Source organism: Leucoraja erinacea, chromosome 33 (assembly GCF_028641065.1).
Source record: "Leucoraja erinacea ecotype New England chromosome 33, Leri_hhj_1, whole genome shotgun sequence".
Taxonomy (NCBI): Eukaryota; Metazoa; Chordata; class Chondrichthyes; order Rajiformes; family Rajidae; genus Leucoraja; species Leucoraja erinaceus.
This window is the reverse complement of record NC_073409.1, coordinates 8044449-8062112: the sequence shown is the minus strand read 5'-3', so window position 1 is coordinate 8062112 and position 17664 is coordinate 8044449. Positions and strand designations below refer to the sequence as shown.

General features: G+C 40.8%; 1 protein-coding gene across 12 annotated transcripts in view; it reads right to left on the bottom strand.

Annotated features, from left to right (window-relative positions):
- The window catches only part of LOC129712620 (AN1-type zinc finger protein 6-like), a 34654-nt gene extending 19491 nt beyond the window's left edge, over positions 1 to 15163 (bottom strand). The window contains exons 1-5 of one of the 12 annotated variants that reach the window (XM_055661175.1): positions 15017 to 15065; positions 5321 to 5434; positions 2437 to 2634; positions 691 to 813; positions 376 to 538 (exon numbers count right to left, since the gene is read on the bottom strand). In XM_055661175.1, coding sequence (XP_055517150.1) covers positions 376 to 523 — 148 coding nt within the window. In that variant the 5' untranslated portion in view covers positions 524 to 538; positions 691 to 813; positions 2437 to 2634; positions 5321 to 5434; positions 15017 to 15065. Of the gene's footprint in view, positions 1 to 375; positions 539 to 690; positions 825 to 2436; positions 2635 to 5320; positions 5435 to 5474; positions 5498 to 14460; positions 14592 to 15016 lie in introns of those variants that run through there. The other 11 variants (XM_055661173.1, XM_055661174.1, XM_055661179.1 and 8 more) reach the window with 11 other exon arrangements.
- Between the last annotated feature and the right edge of the window lie 2501 nt (positions 15164 to 17664).

Sequence of the window (17664 nt, the reverse complement as noted above, 5' to 3'; positions counted from 1 at the left end):
AATGTTGAGGTAATAATAATCAGATCAGCGGAGGACAATGAATGGCAACTCAGGCTCAAGGGGCCTCAAAAATGTGCAAAACTAAATACACTATAGAACACTGAATTGAACAGTAACTAGTTAAAGGGCAAAACCAGATAAAACACAGTGGGAGTCTTCTTATGTCAAATTGAGAATATTTGGTCTTGGGCCATATCATTAGCCTCATGTGCCAGAAATCAACAGGCAATATGGATTCTGTAAAGCTGAAACTTGGAAGCAGAGTGATGAAAATAACCAAAAGCAAACAACAAAATGAATTAGTGCAGATCCCTTCAAAAATGGAATGAATTATGGACTACTCTTTGTTTGAAGAAAAAGCAAGATGGTATTTACCAGGACTGATTCTGCCATTATTGTTTTGCCTTTGAAGAAAATCCTTATAGCAAACAGAACACATGCCATTCGTTCGTGGGTTCCCATAAAATCCACAGCCTGTGGTGCACAGCATAGGCACTTGAGTCTGATTGGTTTCTTGAGCCATGTTCTTCCAACAGACCTTCAAAAACAAAGTTAAAAACTGTTAAGAGTCATGGCCACAAGATACAACAAAGTGAAAAACTCACTGGTGTTGTAGATTGCGCTGACTTCACTGAAGCAGAAAAATGGAAAGATAAATTTTGAAAATGTTTCAGTATTTGTTGAATGTACCTTAGCACTGCACAGGTACTACTTTCCACTCTTTCCCAAGGCCTTAACTCTGTGCTGGAGTAACACTGTCTAATGCACGTCCACTACAACAAATGTCTGCAAGAAATTCCACCTGAAGAAACGCTGTGGACAGAGGGTTTGGGGAAGAAAGAGGTGCTGGTGGAAGATATTAAAGGTAAATCCCATTGTGCACTTCATTGAGAATACTGATTTTACAAATACTGATTTCATACATTAACTTGGGGCACTAAAGCCAATTGCGCAATGGGAATAAAGGAATGCTATCCAAAAGTAGCTAACTGGAGATGCGTTTGCGGTGGATGATTAGTAAACTGAGCAAGAATTTCTGTGGGCATGCAATTTCAAAATATATATGGACAAGGAAATAGAGCCTGGTTATTAGGGAGGGAGTAAATAGAGATGTGGGAAAGGGATAGTTTCAGATCAAAGACCTTTAAGTTAACTCTGTTCCCCTCTTTAATACTGCTGCCTGATGCCCTGAATACTTTAAGCATCTTGTTTTTTTTTATATCAGAGAATTCAACGTCTGAAAAAGTATTTTTAGCTACTGTGGAACTTTTTTCCCACCTTCAGAGCTCACAGCGGTGTGAGGTCTGAGTTATTTATTGCAGCTGATGAACAAATTGTTTACACATATAATGGAAGTCATGCGGTTAAACATTCAGCAGCAAGTGGCATAATTAGTGCACGTGAACCTTGATCACTATTTAAACTTGTAATGCTTTGAAAACTGTAAATTATAATCTCCTGATAATTCTCTGGTTATTGTTACTACTAAAAAAAGTGAATAAAAGCCACATGAGGAAAATAGCAAGGTTACTCAGTGGGCAAATTACCGGATTAGCCTTTAAAGTCTGATTGATCTGGAGACGAATATGAATCCCACTGTGGCAGCTACAGCTAGGGAACCTAATTAAACCTACAATACAAACGGTGAGATAAAATACTGAGATTATTGTAAAGACATGCCCTTTACAGAAGAAATTCTCCCAAAGCAAAAACACAAGAGGCGCCAGTTGCTGTACTCTGGAGCAAAAAATAAAATGCTGAAGGGTTTAACAAAATAGAATATTTCAGCAGTTTATTTTTTGCTCCAGAATATGGCAACTGGTGCATCTTGTGTCTCTAAGAATTTCACCCATCATTATTTGCTCTTGCTCGTGTATAACACCAAATACACAGCAATATGGTCAACTCTTAGCTGCCTCAATACTAGCTTAGCAAGCGACATTGTTGGGGCAGTCCAATATAGGTGATTAAGGCCAATGATGCTCCAGTGAATAAATGAAAATAGAAAATCAAGAATGCACTGCAGTTACACCAGCAATTACACCACCCAAACCCGTGACGATATCTCCCAATTTAAATGAATACTAATTTGAATGATGCAAGTCGTACAGAAAGCACAGACTGCACTCTTATCAAATCCCATTGCTTACATAATTTAATAAATAGTTGCGAAACCAACTTGTGTGAGTAGAGCACAACTAATCATTAACGTTCAATTAGCCAAACCCATGGTTTGGAGATTGATGCACCATTATACATAAAATAAACATCAAAATAAAGCACAAATATCCATACAGTAAGAGTGGATGAAAGCTTCCTGAAGCCACAGACCTTGGCATGACATACAATGTCACATATTGTTCTATATCCTGCAGCTTGTGCTGTGATTTGCTGAACTGGAAGCTAATTACAGTATCACGAGGGCACAGAACTTACTTATAACACTCAGGAGGCCATTCAACCCATCAGTTCCATGCTGGCTCTCAGCAGAGTAATCCCATTAGTGCGATTCCCCCTCTTCTTATTTTCTTGCAGCTGGAAAACGTATTCTCTCTCTTGCCCATCAAGTCCCCCTCTTGTTCTTCTGATACTCAACTACACTAATGGGTAATTTATATTAGCCAATTAGCACATCTTTGAGAAGTGGGAGGAAAACAGAAAATGTTGAAAAAGGTGAATTAAAATCAACTCGGGTACAAAAACTGAATACAAGAATGACCAGGTTTAAATGATTTGTTTTCTGGCTCAGGGAGGTTGATTAATATTGTACAAGTACTGCACTAACAATTACCAGCATTGTATTAACAGTTAAATTAGCTCTTACTTTTATATATGAAGTAAACACGTAAAACCGAGGTTGAGCCTGAGCTACAGTTTCAATTAAGTTAACAAACAAATGTTAGTTATCTATTATATTTAAATGACTTCTATTTCCCAGGTATATTACCCTCGTCATCACATGCTGGCTGATTCACACATTAATAAAGAAGTCACCATTAAAATGTGCCAATAACAAATAGCAGCCTGTACACTATTGATCAGCTGCTACTTATATTTTGCTGGCTTTACCTTGCATTGAACATTATTCCCTTATCATGTATCTATATACTGTAAATGGCTCAATTGTAATCATGTATTGTCTTTCTGCTGGCTGGAGAGCACGCAACAAAAGCTTTTCACTGTACCTCAGTACACGTGGCAATTAAACTAAACTAAAGTTTTCAGGGGCGGATAAAGATTGAAGCTACAAACAAACTGCATAAACACTACATTTATTTGAATTTCAGGAGACAATTTCAACATTGAGCGCTTCGGCTGCGTTCAATTGCAATGTAGCTAATCGTTTACCAACTCAAGGAAGAAATTGTGAGAAACTAAAGTCATGATTCCATTGTTACACACAAGCTATGTAAATGGAGGAACCATAGAAATAAATAAATGTAAATAAATATAGCCATTTTTATCATCAAACAAGAAATTCCCAAGAAAAAGATGTCTACTGGTTAACTCCAAAATCGTTTGGCTGGCTGCTTGAAATTAAAGGTACACGTTTCCACATGGAATATTTACCCAAATGAAACTTTTCCTTTAATATGGTTTAACATTCTTCCATAAAATTAGCATTAGTGGCCGTATTGCTCAACTGTTATGTCTTAACTCTCATGCTCTCATCCAGAATGTGCTCAGAAAAAAATCTCGTTCCCAGCAACAAAAGTCAAGTTTACAATTAACATTCCTTTGCTCAAATATATGTTGCAGTTAGTTGCAAACACACATTTTGCATTTTGTTGCCACCATTTCCTAATCAAATTTAACTATGACATGATTACAAAATTACTTTTTATGAAAAATAGTTGAATAGAAATTGGTGTATCCTATTGCTGGAAAAGAAACAAACAGATCTAAAAGAAACCTGGACTAGTTTTGTAGATTTTAGAGATGTAGCAGTGCTCTCTGGCACACCGAGACCACGCAGACCATTGATCACCCATTCACACTAGTTCTATGTTATCCCACTTTCTCATCCACTCCCCACACTAAGGGCAATTTACAGAGGCCAATTAACAAACGTCCTTGGGAAGTGTGAGGAAAACCAGAGCAAGTCAAGTCAAGCTTATTTGTCACATACACATACGAGATGTGCAGTGAAATGAAAGTGGCAATGCTCGCGGGCTTTTGTTCAAAAGACAAACAACAAAACAACCAAACAAATTATAAACACAATCATAACACACATACAGCACCTAGAAGATATCCATGCAATCAGAGGGAGAACATGTAAACTCCACACAGACTGCATCTGAGGTCAGGATTGAACCTGGGCCTCCAGTGCCCTGAGGTAGCAGCTCGCCCAACTGTGTCACTGTGGCGCCCTGAGATCACTGAGATCAACTGAATAGTGTTTTAAATTTCAAACCTAAGACCGTGTTACATCTTAAATAAATAATTATCCCCCCTAATTAGTGAACAATAAAAGAGAATTCTAACAGAATAGTCAGGGTCGCTGCAGTTTCAGACTATTTCCTTAAGTGCCTATGAATCGAGACACCAAATAATAAACTTGCCGATTTGTACCTAACAGTGAAATCCAAACTACAATCTAAATGAAAATTCGCAAATAAAAATGTGTCCACTTATTTCTACTTTTTGTGAACTTAGTTTCTCAGGTCTGAGTAGAGGTCTTCTGCAAAGTAGTCACCCAATCACACTTTGGTCCCTCCAATCACATTGCAAATACAGAATGGATTACAGTGAGTGGGAAGAAGTGAAAATTCACTTGTAAAGATCCCTAAATTTCGGGAAGAGAAGAGGCAAAAGAGCAAGTGTTCCATCTCTTGTGGTTATTTGGCAAAATGCTATGAGAAGTGGAGTGTTTGATGGAGATGGAACGGCTGCCCAGAGAGTTGTGAAAATTATTTTTGGATGCCGAGAGTGGAAGGAAAGGGAAGAGCTGATGTTGGAACCCTATTGAAGGAAGCAAAAATTAAGAAAGATGATCCTTTGAACATGGAGGCTGGTAGGATAGATGAGACCAAGAAGAACCCTTTCCTTGTTCTGGCTGAGAGGAGGAGTGAGAGCAGAAGAAACTGGTTAATTGAAGTTCAGATTAGTGTTTTATTCTTCAAGCATCACAAAGTACTCGCAGACAATGAAATGCTTTTGTGGTGTGGTATTTACTGCTAGTGTAATTAATTCATTTAACATCAAACATTGGTTACCTCACTGAAGAAACCTATCCAAATAAAGCTAGTTACCTATAAATGACAAAGCAATAGCACAATCTTAAATATACCCAAATGAATAGTAGAAAATAAGTTACTCTGTTTACTGAAGGTTGCAAAGTTGCATTAATTCAGAGCCGACGTTAGAATGGCTTCGGGCGCGAGAAATTCATCCTTAAGCTGCCAGCCTGTGCATCTTCTGCTAATCAAACCTTCGATTAAAAAAAATGTTAAACAAATCACAGCATATACCTTAATTTCTTGATTTTTGCATTATTTGCACCTTTGACTGGATGCAGGTCTCTCCCTCCCCCAAGTTTAATACTTATTGTTTAGTAAGCACAAACTAGCTGTCAGTCAATGTGATGTCATTTCAGCAAGCCCCACCCACTGCTGCACATTACCCAAATGTGGATAAAAATAAGCAAAAATCAGAGATGCTGATAAACTTACATCATGGACATAACTTTATTCAGGTTGGTCCAAAATAGGTGTTACTACAGCCAAAGAACTGTTCCAAAAGATACCGTATTTCACTGTATCATGGCTGCAGAGAGCAATATTACTGCTCACATATACAAAGATTGGGTACAAAGGGCATCACAGTAATGATATACCTCAAGATATGATACTCCCATTAGGAAAGCACTCCAAAGGATTTTGAATTTACATAGGCAATATAACTTCAACAAGGAAACAAAACAATTCTATAGAAGTCTCCCGTGAGTTTTCTTTCAAAGGACAAAAATGCAAAATTCAACAGAAACATTTCCCAAACCCATGCGACGAAATTGATAACAATTATTTAAATATACAGACACTTGCATCATCTTTGGATCCACAGAAATAACAAAATATATACCGCTTTTTCAAAACAAAAATACATTTTTCATCCTATTATTTCATCTATTCTCATGTGGGCCTGTGAGCATAGATAAAGCCATCTCCAATTACTCCTTTGCACTTCGCAACTACTCTACCCAACCCCATTTCTTGCCAAATGTTCTCCTGAAAAAAAGAAAAGCTTCTTCAATAATTTTACAAACTACCAACCAATCGTGCACACCATTGTTTTTACCTTCATTTCAGATGGGTCCCAACCATGTCAGGCTCCACACTCCAGTCTCCAAACATCCTGTTGGCGAAAAGCTACAGCCCAGAAAGCTTCTGCACTAACAACTAATCCCTTAAGTTCCCATCCCTCTTTTCCCTCCTTTAAACGTCACCCACAGCTTATGCAAGGTCATAAGTTGTTTGATAACAAGTGTGGTCACAAGATCAGGTGGTTCATTTTTACCAAGTTAAATTTCCTCATAGTCTCTCAGCCCTGATTCCATGTATTTCTCAACCATAATGCCCAGTTAATCTTGCCCACAACCCCTTCCCAGAACCAACGTTTTCTGATATCATTGGCCACTATGCATCATCCACACATTTCCTTACAGACCTCTAAATCACTAATTATTGTTATTTCTTAATTTTACGGTATCTGGACATCTCTTGAGAAGGTGATAGTGAGTCTTACTCTTGAACCTTCTGATATGCCCACAATGCTGTTAGGAGGAGGCTGTGAGATTTAGACTGGGGGATAATGAAAGATGTTGAATATATTTCCAAGGCAACTTGATGCTCAACTTAGGGCAGCATCTGCAAGCAGTGGTGGGCGCATGTATCAGAAGCCCTTGATCTTCTTGATGAAAGAAGTCATGGGTTTAGGAAATGCTGCTGGTGTAATTGCAGCGCATTTTGGAGACTATACTTGATGGTGTTAAACCTCTTTAGAGTTGGTATAGCTACACTCCTCCATGCTTGTGAAAAGCATACCAAACACACCCAATTTGAGCATGTAAATTGGGGGAGATTTCGGCATTTCCAGTGACTCACTTATCACCGGACACTCAATCTGACCTGCTCATACAAACAAGAAACGTGGTGCACATTCAGCACAGTACATTTTTAAAATTAAGTTTCTGTATACTCTACTTCTTTCAAAACAACTAGTATCTGTTTCCCATAAATATAACTGCAACTGCCATCTGTGTCTTCTTCAAGCTACCTCTCCTCCCCCAAATCCTTTCATTTATTAGCTCCTAAATCCATGCCTTTCTATTCCAATGCCACGTTTACACATGGACCAAGTGTTGGAAAATGGGATTAGATTAAATCAGTACTTGATGTTGAATGAACGATGGTAAAAACTTATCATGTTATGTTACTGGGCTGGTATCTGTTCAGGCAGAAAACATTGCGAGCACATATTTGTAGGTTTCCAATTAGTAGTTGTAATGTAGACCAGAGCACAAAGAATATAGAAGTGTGTATGACAGGTCAAATACAGTTAGCATAGAGGATTTTAACCTAGTAGACTGGGTAAAACAAAGCACAAATAATTAATTTTTATAAGGCAAAGTTTTATTCGCTTTGGGACAGCTATTTTAGATCTAGTACTGTGTAAATGGCAAAGGTTACTTAATAATCTTGTTGTAAAGGGACATGCATATTGACCATATTACAACAGAAAATTACATCTCAAACCTCTGCGCTCACCCCTCTCTTCCCCTGGACAGAGCATGCAGAGTTCTCCTGCTCCCTATTTTCCACCCCAAATGCCTCCCATGTTTAAAATCCTCTGCAATTTTAACCAGCTCCAACAAGGCACCGCCACCAGAAATATGTCCCCCTCTCCTCCACATTCAGCATTTTGCAAGGATCACTCTCCTTACAGCTCCTGGTCTGCTCTACCTTCCCCAGCAAACAGTTTCAATGTTAGGGCACTCCCAGGCCACTACAGGAGATACAGGAGAGTCCTTTCACCTCTTCCTTTCCACCATCCAGGGACCTAAACAGTTGTTCCAAGTGAAGCAGTGATTCACTTGCACTACTTCCAATCTAGTGTTCGACATTAGATGTTCACAATATAATTTTCTCTTCATTGGAGAAAACATACACGGATCAGGTCATCGCACTGAAGAGTACCTGTATGCAGTGACCACTGCTTGACACTTCAATTCATCATCCACATTGACCTCTCCATCTGTGGCCTCCTACACTGTTATGAGGTTTGGGGAACAATACTCATCATCCAGCTGAGTACATTGCAGCCTACAACGTTGAATTGTGCAAATTTAGATAGCTATCTCTGTCAAAGCTGGCCATTTATGTCTGTTATCATGTTCACTCCGTTTTTCCTATTCTGTTGAGATAGTCTGGTCTACCAGAAATATCAAACTTCCTGAGCACCCTTACTCAACTGTATTCCACCACAATTATGATGTTGGAGGAGTTTAGGACAGTCAGTATAATCCTTGTATATTAGTATGAGGCATTTCCTGGCCTATTGAGGTCGAAGGCCTGTTAAAGAGCAGAGAAAAGGGTATGTCTGCTTTTAGAGGGTCACAAGGATCAGCACTGGGTGTGCTATGTTAATACCTGAATATGTTTCACTTGAATGCACTCATATTTACGTGCTAATTAACATAAACTAGGGGGTAAGGTTAACTGTGAGCAGAAAATAATATAGATGAGTAAAGTGAATAGCTGAAGGGAGTATAATGTAGGAGTTATTTACTTTGGTAGAATGATCAAAAAATCATTTTGTGTAAATAATCTGGTAAATGGGAATTCATGATAAGCATAAAGTTATGCAGGTTTACTACCAATTAGAAACAGGTACATTGTTCTTTACTGCCAAATAATTTAGTACAACACTGAGTAAGCCTTTTGCAGTTGCACTGAAAAATAGTCTCGACCCGAAACGTCGCCCATTCCTTTTCTCCAGAGATACTGCCTCTCCCTCTGAGTTACTCCAGCATTTGGTGTCTATCTGCGCTAAAATGGAGACAGTTATGTCCTGCATTCAAGAAAGAATATACTTGTCTAGAAGCTTGCGCATCAAGATTCATTCAACTGAATCCTCAGATGAAGGACTCACCTACCTGAGGTTAGATTGGATAAGGCATGTCTGTGCTCATGGAATTTGCAAGAATGAGAAGCGGTTTTATTGAAATGTAAAATATACCAAAAGCTATTCACAGCATAGATATACACCCATTGGTGTCTCTGAGGTGAAGAGATAACAACTACAAGACAGTCTCAACATAAGGAGTCATGACTGATATGTAACAAAAGTCCTTTACTCAGGTACGATTGCAGACCATTGGTTTCTAAAAGACTGATAGATTTTTGGACACAATATGGAATCAAGTCAGGCTTATACAACACAGAAATTGTTCTTTTGGCCCACCATGATCACGCCAACATTTTTGTCCATCTATGGATCCCATTTGTCCGACCATATCCATCTATGATTTGCCAATTTAAGTATCTTCCTGAATAGGTCTTAAACATAGTAATTGTATCTGATTCCACCGTCTCCTCTGGTATTGTATTCCAGATATCAACCACGCTCTGTAATATAATGTACCCTTCAGATTTCCTTAAACATTCCTTCCTCTCAACTTAAACATATGCCCACTTGTTTGTGATATCCCAACCATGGGGAAAATATTTTATCTAGCCAATCTGTGCCTCTCATGATCTTATATATTTCTGTCAGGTGACCCCCTCAGCATCTGTCGCTTCAGAAAAACAGTCCCAACCTATCCAATCTCATTCCATAACTAAAGTCCACGAATCCAAGCAACAACCTGGTAAATCTCTATACTCTCCCCAGTGTAATCACATCCTTCTTATAGCGTGGCAACTTTGTTTGCACAAAATACTCCACGTGCAGCCTAACCAGTGTTTTGTAAAGTTGTAAAGCATCCCAACTCTATACCCCAACCTATGACAGCAAGCATGAATCTGCTTTCTTCGCCACCCCATCTACCTGTGCTACCATTCTCAGTGAACTATGGTGCTGGTCTCCATAGTCTCTCTGTTCATTAACATTGCCTAGTGTTCCACCATTTACTGTACATGTCCTGCCTCTGTATGACTTGCTAAAATACATCACTTCGCGCTTGTCATGATTAAATTCTCTGATTAAATACTCTGCCTAACTTTCTATCTGGTCTATATCCTGCCATAGACTTTGACAACCTTCCTCACTATCTACAACACCATGCCATCCATACCTCTTGCACTCACATCCAAGTTGTTAATATATCACAGCAAAGGCTCTAGCATTGATACCCAGCGCACCAAGAGTTACTGGTTTCTAATCAGAAAAATATCCTTCCATCACTATCTTCTGCCTTCTTTCACTTGTTTTGGATCCCAGGTGCCTTAACCTTCTGGACCAGCCTACCATGTGAGACCTTGTCAAATGCCTAACCAAACTCTATATACACATCTACCATCCTGAAACCTTTGTTTCCACCTGAAAAAATTCAATTAGTGAGATAGGAATTCCCCTGCACACAGCCATTTTGGCTATCAATCAGACACAGCCTTTCCAAACCTATGTAAATGTTGTCAACCGAGAATTGTCTTCAATAATTTTCATACCACTAATGCAAGGCTTCTCAGCTTATGTTACTTGGCTTATTCCTTCTGCCATTCTGAAATAAAAGAACAGAACTCTCCTGTAGTCTTCAGGTTCTTCGCTTGTTGTTAACAAAGATGCAAACATTTTGATCAGAACCCCAGCAATTTCCTCCCTTTCTTCCATCGCATTATGGGCTAGATCTTATCCAGCCCTGGGTATTTATCTACTTTTATGTGTTCCAAAGACACCCAACACTTCCACTGTCTTAATAGTTACATGCTTACGACGATCAATATATCCCTCCCTGAACTCACTAGTCTCCACATGCTTCTTCTGGGGGGGAAAAAGATGAGAACAATTCATTTGGGTCAGTATGAGAATTACTCAGTAAACTGGTACATGAAAACTAACCAGGACCTCTCTGCCTCATGTTTTGTGCCATATAGAATAATGAGCAAAGAACTAGGTGCTGGAGGAACTCAGCAGGCTAGAGGGAAACATTTTGGGTCAGGATCCTTCTTCAAACTCTGAAGATAGTCAAAAGAAGAGTGCCAACCCGACACGTCGTCTGAGAATTCACCTCCACGGATTTTGCTTGGCCACTGAGTTTCTCCACCACTTTGTTTTTTGCTCAAGATTCCAGCATTTTCGGTCTCATGTATCTCCATTAGGAATTGCATTAGGACATCAAACACAAAAGTAAAGATATTAAACTCTAACTTTATAAAACCTTGGTCTGACTGAAGTTGGAATACTGCGTGAAGCTCTGATTACCATGCTGCAGGAAGGATCTGATAGTGCTGATGAGAGTGCAGGTGAGTTTCACCAGGATGTTGCCTGGAAAGGGACAGTTCAGTTGTGAGAAATTGAGAAGCAGGGTCTGTTTTCCCTGGAGTGATGAAGATTTAAAGGGAAGATGATTGAGGTACAGGTATATAAAATCATGACGGTACAGATAGGATAGAATGCAAGAAACTTTTCCCCTTTTCATAGATAGATAAATCTAGAGGACATTTGATACCGTGGAAAAGATTTAGAAGAATGAAGGGGAGGACCTTCTTCATCCAGAGAGTGGCAAGTACCCGCAATGCACTGCCTGAGAAAGTACTTGAAGGTGGGTGGTTGACAGCATTTGAAAAGTGTGAAGGCTGTGGACCAAGTGCTGGGAGTTGGGATTAATATATAAGGATGCCCAGTGGTCAGTGGTGATTAAATACGTAGGAAGGAACTGCAGATGCTGGTTTACACCAAAGACAGGCACAAAAAATGCTGGAGTAACTCAGCTGGACAGGCAGCATCTCTGGGTAGAAGGAATGGGTGACATTTCGGGTCGAGATCCTTCTTCAGACTCAAGAAGACAATCTGAAGAAGGTGTCTCGACCTGAAATGTCACCAATTCCTTCTATCCAGAGATGCTGCCTGTCTCGCTCAGTTACTCCAGCAATTTAGTGTCTGTCGTCAGCGTGGATGAGTTGAGCCAAACAGCCTGTTTCCATGCTTTACAATTCCCTGACTCTGTGACTGTTGCTTTTAGCAAGGATGAGTTTTTGTTTCGTCCAAGCAGTTTGCATTTTTTATCACACCGTAGCTAAGAGCTGGAGATGGTTCCAATTTTAATCTCATCTGTAAGTGCCTTCGTGCCTGACTATTTCTTCCACTCTTTAATTCATTAAAAAAAAGTTGTAAATAACTTTCATGATTTTCTATGGACTAATGATAAATAAGTTCACTTCAAAAACAGTCAACAGATTTTTTAATCTATGTTGGTCACAGGTGGGGTGCCCTGGAGGACAGCAAATGTAGTACCATTATTCAAAAAGGCCAACAAGGTTAGGCCTGCAATCAATGTCAGTGCTGGGGAATTATTCAAGAAAATTCTGAAGGAGAGGATTAAGTATACATCTGCAAGGGCAGGGATTAATGAAAAATCATCAGGATTACTTTATTAGGAGAGATATAATTCACTGAAATTCTGAGGTAACAAAATGTTTTGATAAGGGCAATGCACTTGTGGACAGTATAGATTACAAGGACTCCAGTAAGGCTTTTGACAGTCGAACATGGGCAACAGGTTCAAAATCTAGTTAATGGTAGGACCCTTAAAAGCATTGCTGGACAGAGGGATCTTGGGGTTGGAGTTCATAGCTCCCTGAACGTGGTAACACAAGTAAATCAAGTGGTAAAGAAGGCTTATGAATGCTATACCTCCCTTCATTGATCAAGGAGTTCAAGAAGCTTTGTTGTTGTTCTATAAAACTTTGGCTGGGCCACCTTTTGAGTAAGCAGTTCTGGTCACCCCATTACAGGAGGAAGTCGAGGCTTTGGAAATGGTGCCAAACAGGTTTATCAGAATGTTACACAAAAAAGCTGGAGAAACTCAGCGGGTGCAGCAGCATCTATGGAGCGAAGGAAATAGGCAACGTTTCGGGCCGAAACCCTTCTTCAGTATCAGAATGGTGCTTGGATTACAGGGTTATAGATATGAGAGTTTGGACAAACTTAGATAGTTTCCTCTGGAATGTTGGAGGTTGAGGGGCATAGTTTTAAGGTCAGAGGGGGAAAGTTTAAAGCAGATGTGCGGGGCAGGTTTTTTTCCAGAATGAAACGCACTGTTAATGAGCAGTAGGATAATGGTTACCACAAGGCTTTTGGGTAGGCATATGGATATGTAGGGAATATGGCAAGTTGGCAAATTGGATCCAAAAATTTCATTGACAGAGGGTGATGTTGGAGGATTGCTTTTGAAAACTACGACCAGTAATGTACGATGTGGATCGGTGCTGGGTCCTTCGTGATTGTTATATTCAGTGTGAATATGGATGTAAAAGGTATTGTGACACAATGACACACAAATTTTGTTGATGTTTTTGAGGAGTCAAGATCTACAAGATATTGACTAATAGGTCCAATTGTCAGCACAATGGTAGTTGGAAATTCTTCCTAATAAATGCAAGATAATGCATTTTGGGAAGGCTGATAAGAGTAGAACATAGCTCCCTCTGTTCATTGTATATGTTTACAAATCCAGACATCACTGAAGATGACAGCACATGTTGGTAAGGTGGGAAAAATATCATACAAGATACTTGCTTTCAAAGGCCAGAGCAAAGAAAAGAACATGGACAATGTGGTACAACTTTCTAAAACACCAGATAGGCTGGATATTATGTACAGTTCTGTCCACTGCAATACAAGAGGCAGCAGATGAGATTCATCATGTCGCCTGACATGGAGCATTTCAGGTGTGATGAGAGATTAGATAGGCTGGATGTGTTTTCCTAAGAGCAGAGGAGGCTGTGAGAACCTGATTGAGGTACTGAAAATGATGATGCGCTTAGATTGTAGACGCCGAGGGTAAGAGGTTACTTGCTAACTGGCAGGGGCATGGTAGATATTTTTTGTTCTGTACCACTATGATATAAATAGTACAGCATTTAATATACTGCTGGCTATACATTTCACACTTTCAATACAGCACCCGACTGAAACCACTGCACCTGCTGTTCCCAGGATTAACACTTAATTTTATATAAATAAAAAGTCCACCCAATTATCTTTAATCACATTGAACTAATGGCAAAGCCCAACATTTTGTACTCTTTTGTTATTATCTCCGTAAATACCACTCTTCAAGGGAACCTTGACCTTGGTAAACCTGCACTTAGTTCCGGGTTGGAAGCCACCACCCAAATGCTTCTGCTCTTGGACCAAACATCCCTCCCAACAGGCCACAGAGAACAGGTGCAGCAGCCCCGATACTCGCACCCCCGACCCCCGCAGTCACAATGTTGTTTCGATGCCAAGTTTTACTTGAGAGTTGGAATTTCCGACAAGTCAAGTTGACTGTATCCGGGGCCGCGCTTACACCGAGCATTGCCCGTGTGGACTGAACCTTCTCCCCCTCCCCACTCGACCATGAAGCGAATGCGGCCCCAGGGCCTGGTCTGGCCCAGCCCCGGGCACGTCAACACCCCGGCCGGGACTGGTCACGGCCCAACTCTTCCCTCAACCCAACTCGCTGGCGTGGAAAACCCCGCCTCCTTGGCGACCAACGTTTCCCATTGGCCAGGACGCTGCCAATCTGCCCAGGCCACAGATCCGATTGGTCGAGGTCCCCGTCAATAACAAACCCCGCCCCTCCACCCTGGGCCCGCCCCCTCCGTGTCGGCACTTCCGGCAGCGAGTTGGGTTGAGTGGGAGCGGCCAGGCCCGCAGCGGTGAAGAAGAGAAAGATAATGGAGCCAAGAAACCCCCCCCCAACCCCCATCGCCAACAGTGCCCGCGGGGCTAGCAGGTCCAAAACATCCCTCTTGCAGGAAAGAAAAAAATCTGACTGGAGGAATTCCGCGATGACAGCGAAACCTACCTCTTTTTAAACAAAATAAGAGATAAAGAAAAGGAGCGAGCGGCCTGTGTGCGCCCGCCCGCCCGGCCCTGTTTACACGGACAAAGCGGCCCGCTTGGCTGCCCCTGACGTCACGCGGCCGCCCGGCTCCCGTTGGCTGCCCGCCTGCAGGTGGCGCCCGGCCCCCCGCGCCTGTCAGTCACGCACAGCACCGGTTTCTGCAAACATCAACCTTCATCTGCTGCCCCTTCAATCACCCATCATCCTCCAGAGATGCTGCCTGGCCCGTTGAGTTACTGCAACATGTTGTGCCTTCGGTTTAAACCAGCATCTGCAGTTCCTTCCTACACATTTCGTCTGCAGTTGCTTCTTCACCCATTCCCTCTCTCTCGAGATGCTTCATGTCCCGCTGAGTTACTCCAGCATTTTGTGTCGATCCATGGTTTAAACCAGAATCTGCACCTGTTCATCTATTCCCGCTTTCCATAGATGCTGCCTGGCCCGCTGATTTACTGCAACATTTTGTGCCTGGTGTGACTTACACCATCAACCAGCATCTGCACTTCTTTCACCCACTCCCACTCTCCAGATATGCTGCCTGTCCTGCTGTGTTACTCCAGCATTTTGCGTCTACTATCAGTCACACCACCGGCTTGCAGCCGAAGATAAACCATCAACTAGCATTTCTCTAACTTCTAGTAACCCTTGCATTCCTCTCTCTCCGTCCCTCCCCCACTCAAGTCGTACCAGCATCAAACTCGTCTTGTTGAGCCTCATTGTCTATATTCATTCTTCATTCTCTGTGGTGAGCTCTCACTATTTTTAAGCTAACATATTTAATAGTGTAATGTCCAAAATGTTTTTCATCCTCTTTTTGCACTAACCATCCCAATAACAATACCAATTCGATCAAATAGCTAGAACTTGGTGATAAATTAGATTGTGAACCCTCAGGGGTTGTCCAATTCTCTGCAGGAATCAAAGTGACCTATGACTCAACTCATTGCATGATTTTTGACTCAATTCATCGCATGAACATTATGATTGGCAAATGATTTTCAAACGTTTGCGAGAATATTTGTATTTAAGAAGATTTTTCCACAATCCATTATGATGCCTAGAATCAAATATTGGCACCAAGCCAACAAAAGCTACCGATTCTGGGGTCCTTCTCCCCTTTTTCCATGATGTCACCCATTATCAGGAGCGTTATGCTCTCATAACCAAATTGCCAGCTCAAGGCTCATGGACTTCCAACCAAACTCATAAGCTGATAATTGTATGTGGTTTGTAGTGTGTGCTCCACTGCCAAAGAAATGGAACCTATGGATCCATTTGGAAAAGAAGATGGAAGATTTCCCCAATTTCCTGGTAAATAATTGCCTCTCAACCCACACCACTAAATAGGCAGCAGTATTCAGATGATTTATGGGATTATTCAGTGCACAACATGGCTGCATGTTTCCTCACATTTGTTTCCACACATGGCTTGATTGTACTCATGTGCAGTAAGCAAGATAGCAAGCAAACAAAAGCTATTCATAGTACCTTGGTCGATCTGACAATAATAAACCATTAGATTGCAAACATGACCTCACATCATTCATTATCTGTAGACTTCTTTAGGCTGCCCTAGGGATGTGAAAACATCTATGCGGAGGCAAGTCTTTTTTCACTTCTGGAAAGAATGGTTAAAAAAACCCAGATTATAACATTTCCATTCTCATTGAGAAAATTATAATTCATTTAATTGAGAAAAAGGGGAAACACTTTTACATAGAATTACGTAAAGTTTAGGCCACAGTAACACGTACTACACTTTGTCAGCACTTCCTACTATTCCTTCCTCCCTTGTGTGTTTAACCACCTTTCCCTTAACTTCTTCTATGCTATTCACGTCAACTACTTGTGATATTATGTTCCACATTCCCACCAATGTGTGTGTGATGCAGTTTCTCCTCAATTCTCATCTTATTTGTGGCACTTAGTTTTGACGCTCCACACAAGAGTAACAAATATCATCTTTATGAATCCACTACAATTTTAACATTGTTCATTAGGATGCCTCTGTCATTTTTCTAGAGGATATAATCCAAGCCTTGGAAGTTATTACATTTTTCCTGTTAGTTATAGTGTCTAAATTCTAGATGTCATACATGTAATTATTTGCTGTCTCTTCATTGTATAATATGGAGACTATGGCTGTTCAAATTATCCCAAATATGGTCTAATTACATTTCTATGCATATTCAAATCTATCCTTCTCACAATGGATCCAAGTATTAAATATAGAAAGATAGACACAAAATGCTGGAGTAACGCAGTGAGCCCAGCAGCATCTCTGGAGAAAATGTATAGGTGACTTTTCGGGACTCGAAAGAGGCAGGGTGGTGCCGTGGTAGAGTTGCTGCCTTACAGCGCTTGCAGTGCCAGGGACCTGGGTTCGGTCCCTACGGATGCTGTCTGTATAGAGTTTGTACGTTTTCCCCGTGACCACGTAGATTTTCTCTGAGATCTTCAGTTTTATCCCACACTACAAAGACGTACAGGTTTGTAGGTTAATTGGCTTGGTATAAGTGTAAATTATCCCCAGTGTTTGTAGGATAGTGTTAATTTGCTGGGATTGCTGGTTAGTGCTGACTCGGTGGGCCGAAGGTCCTGATTCGGCA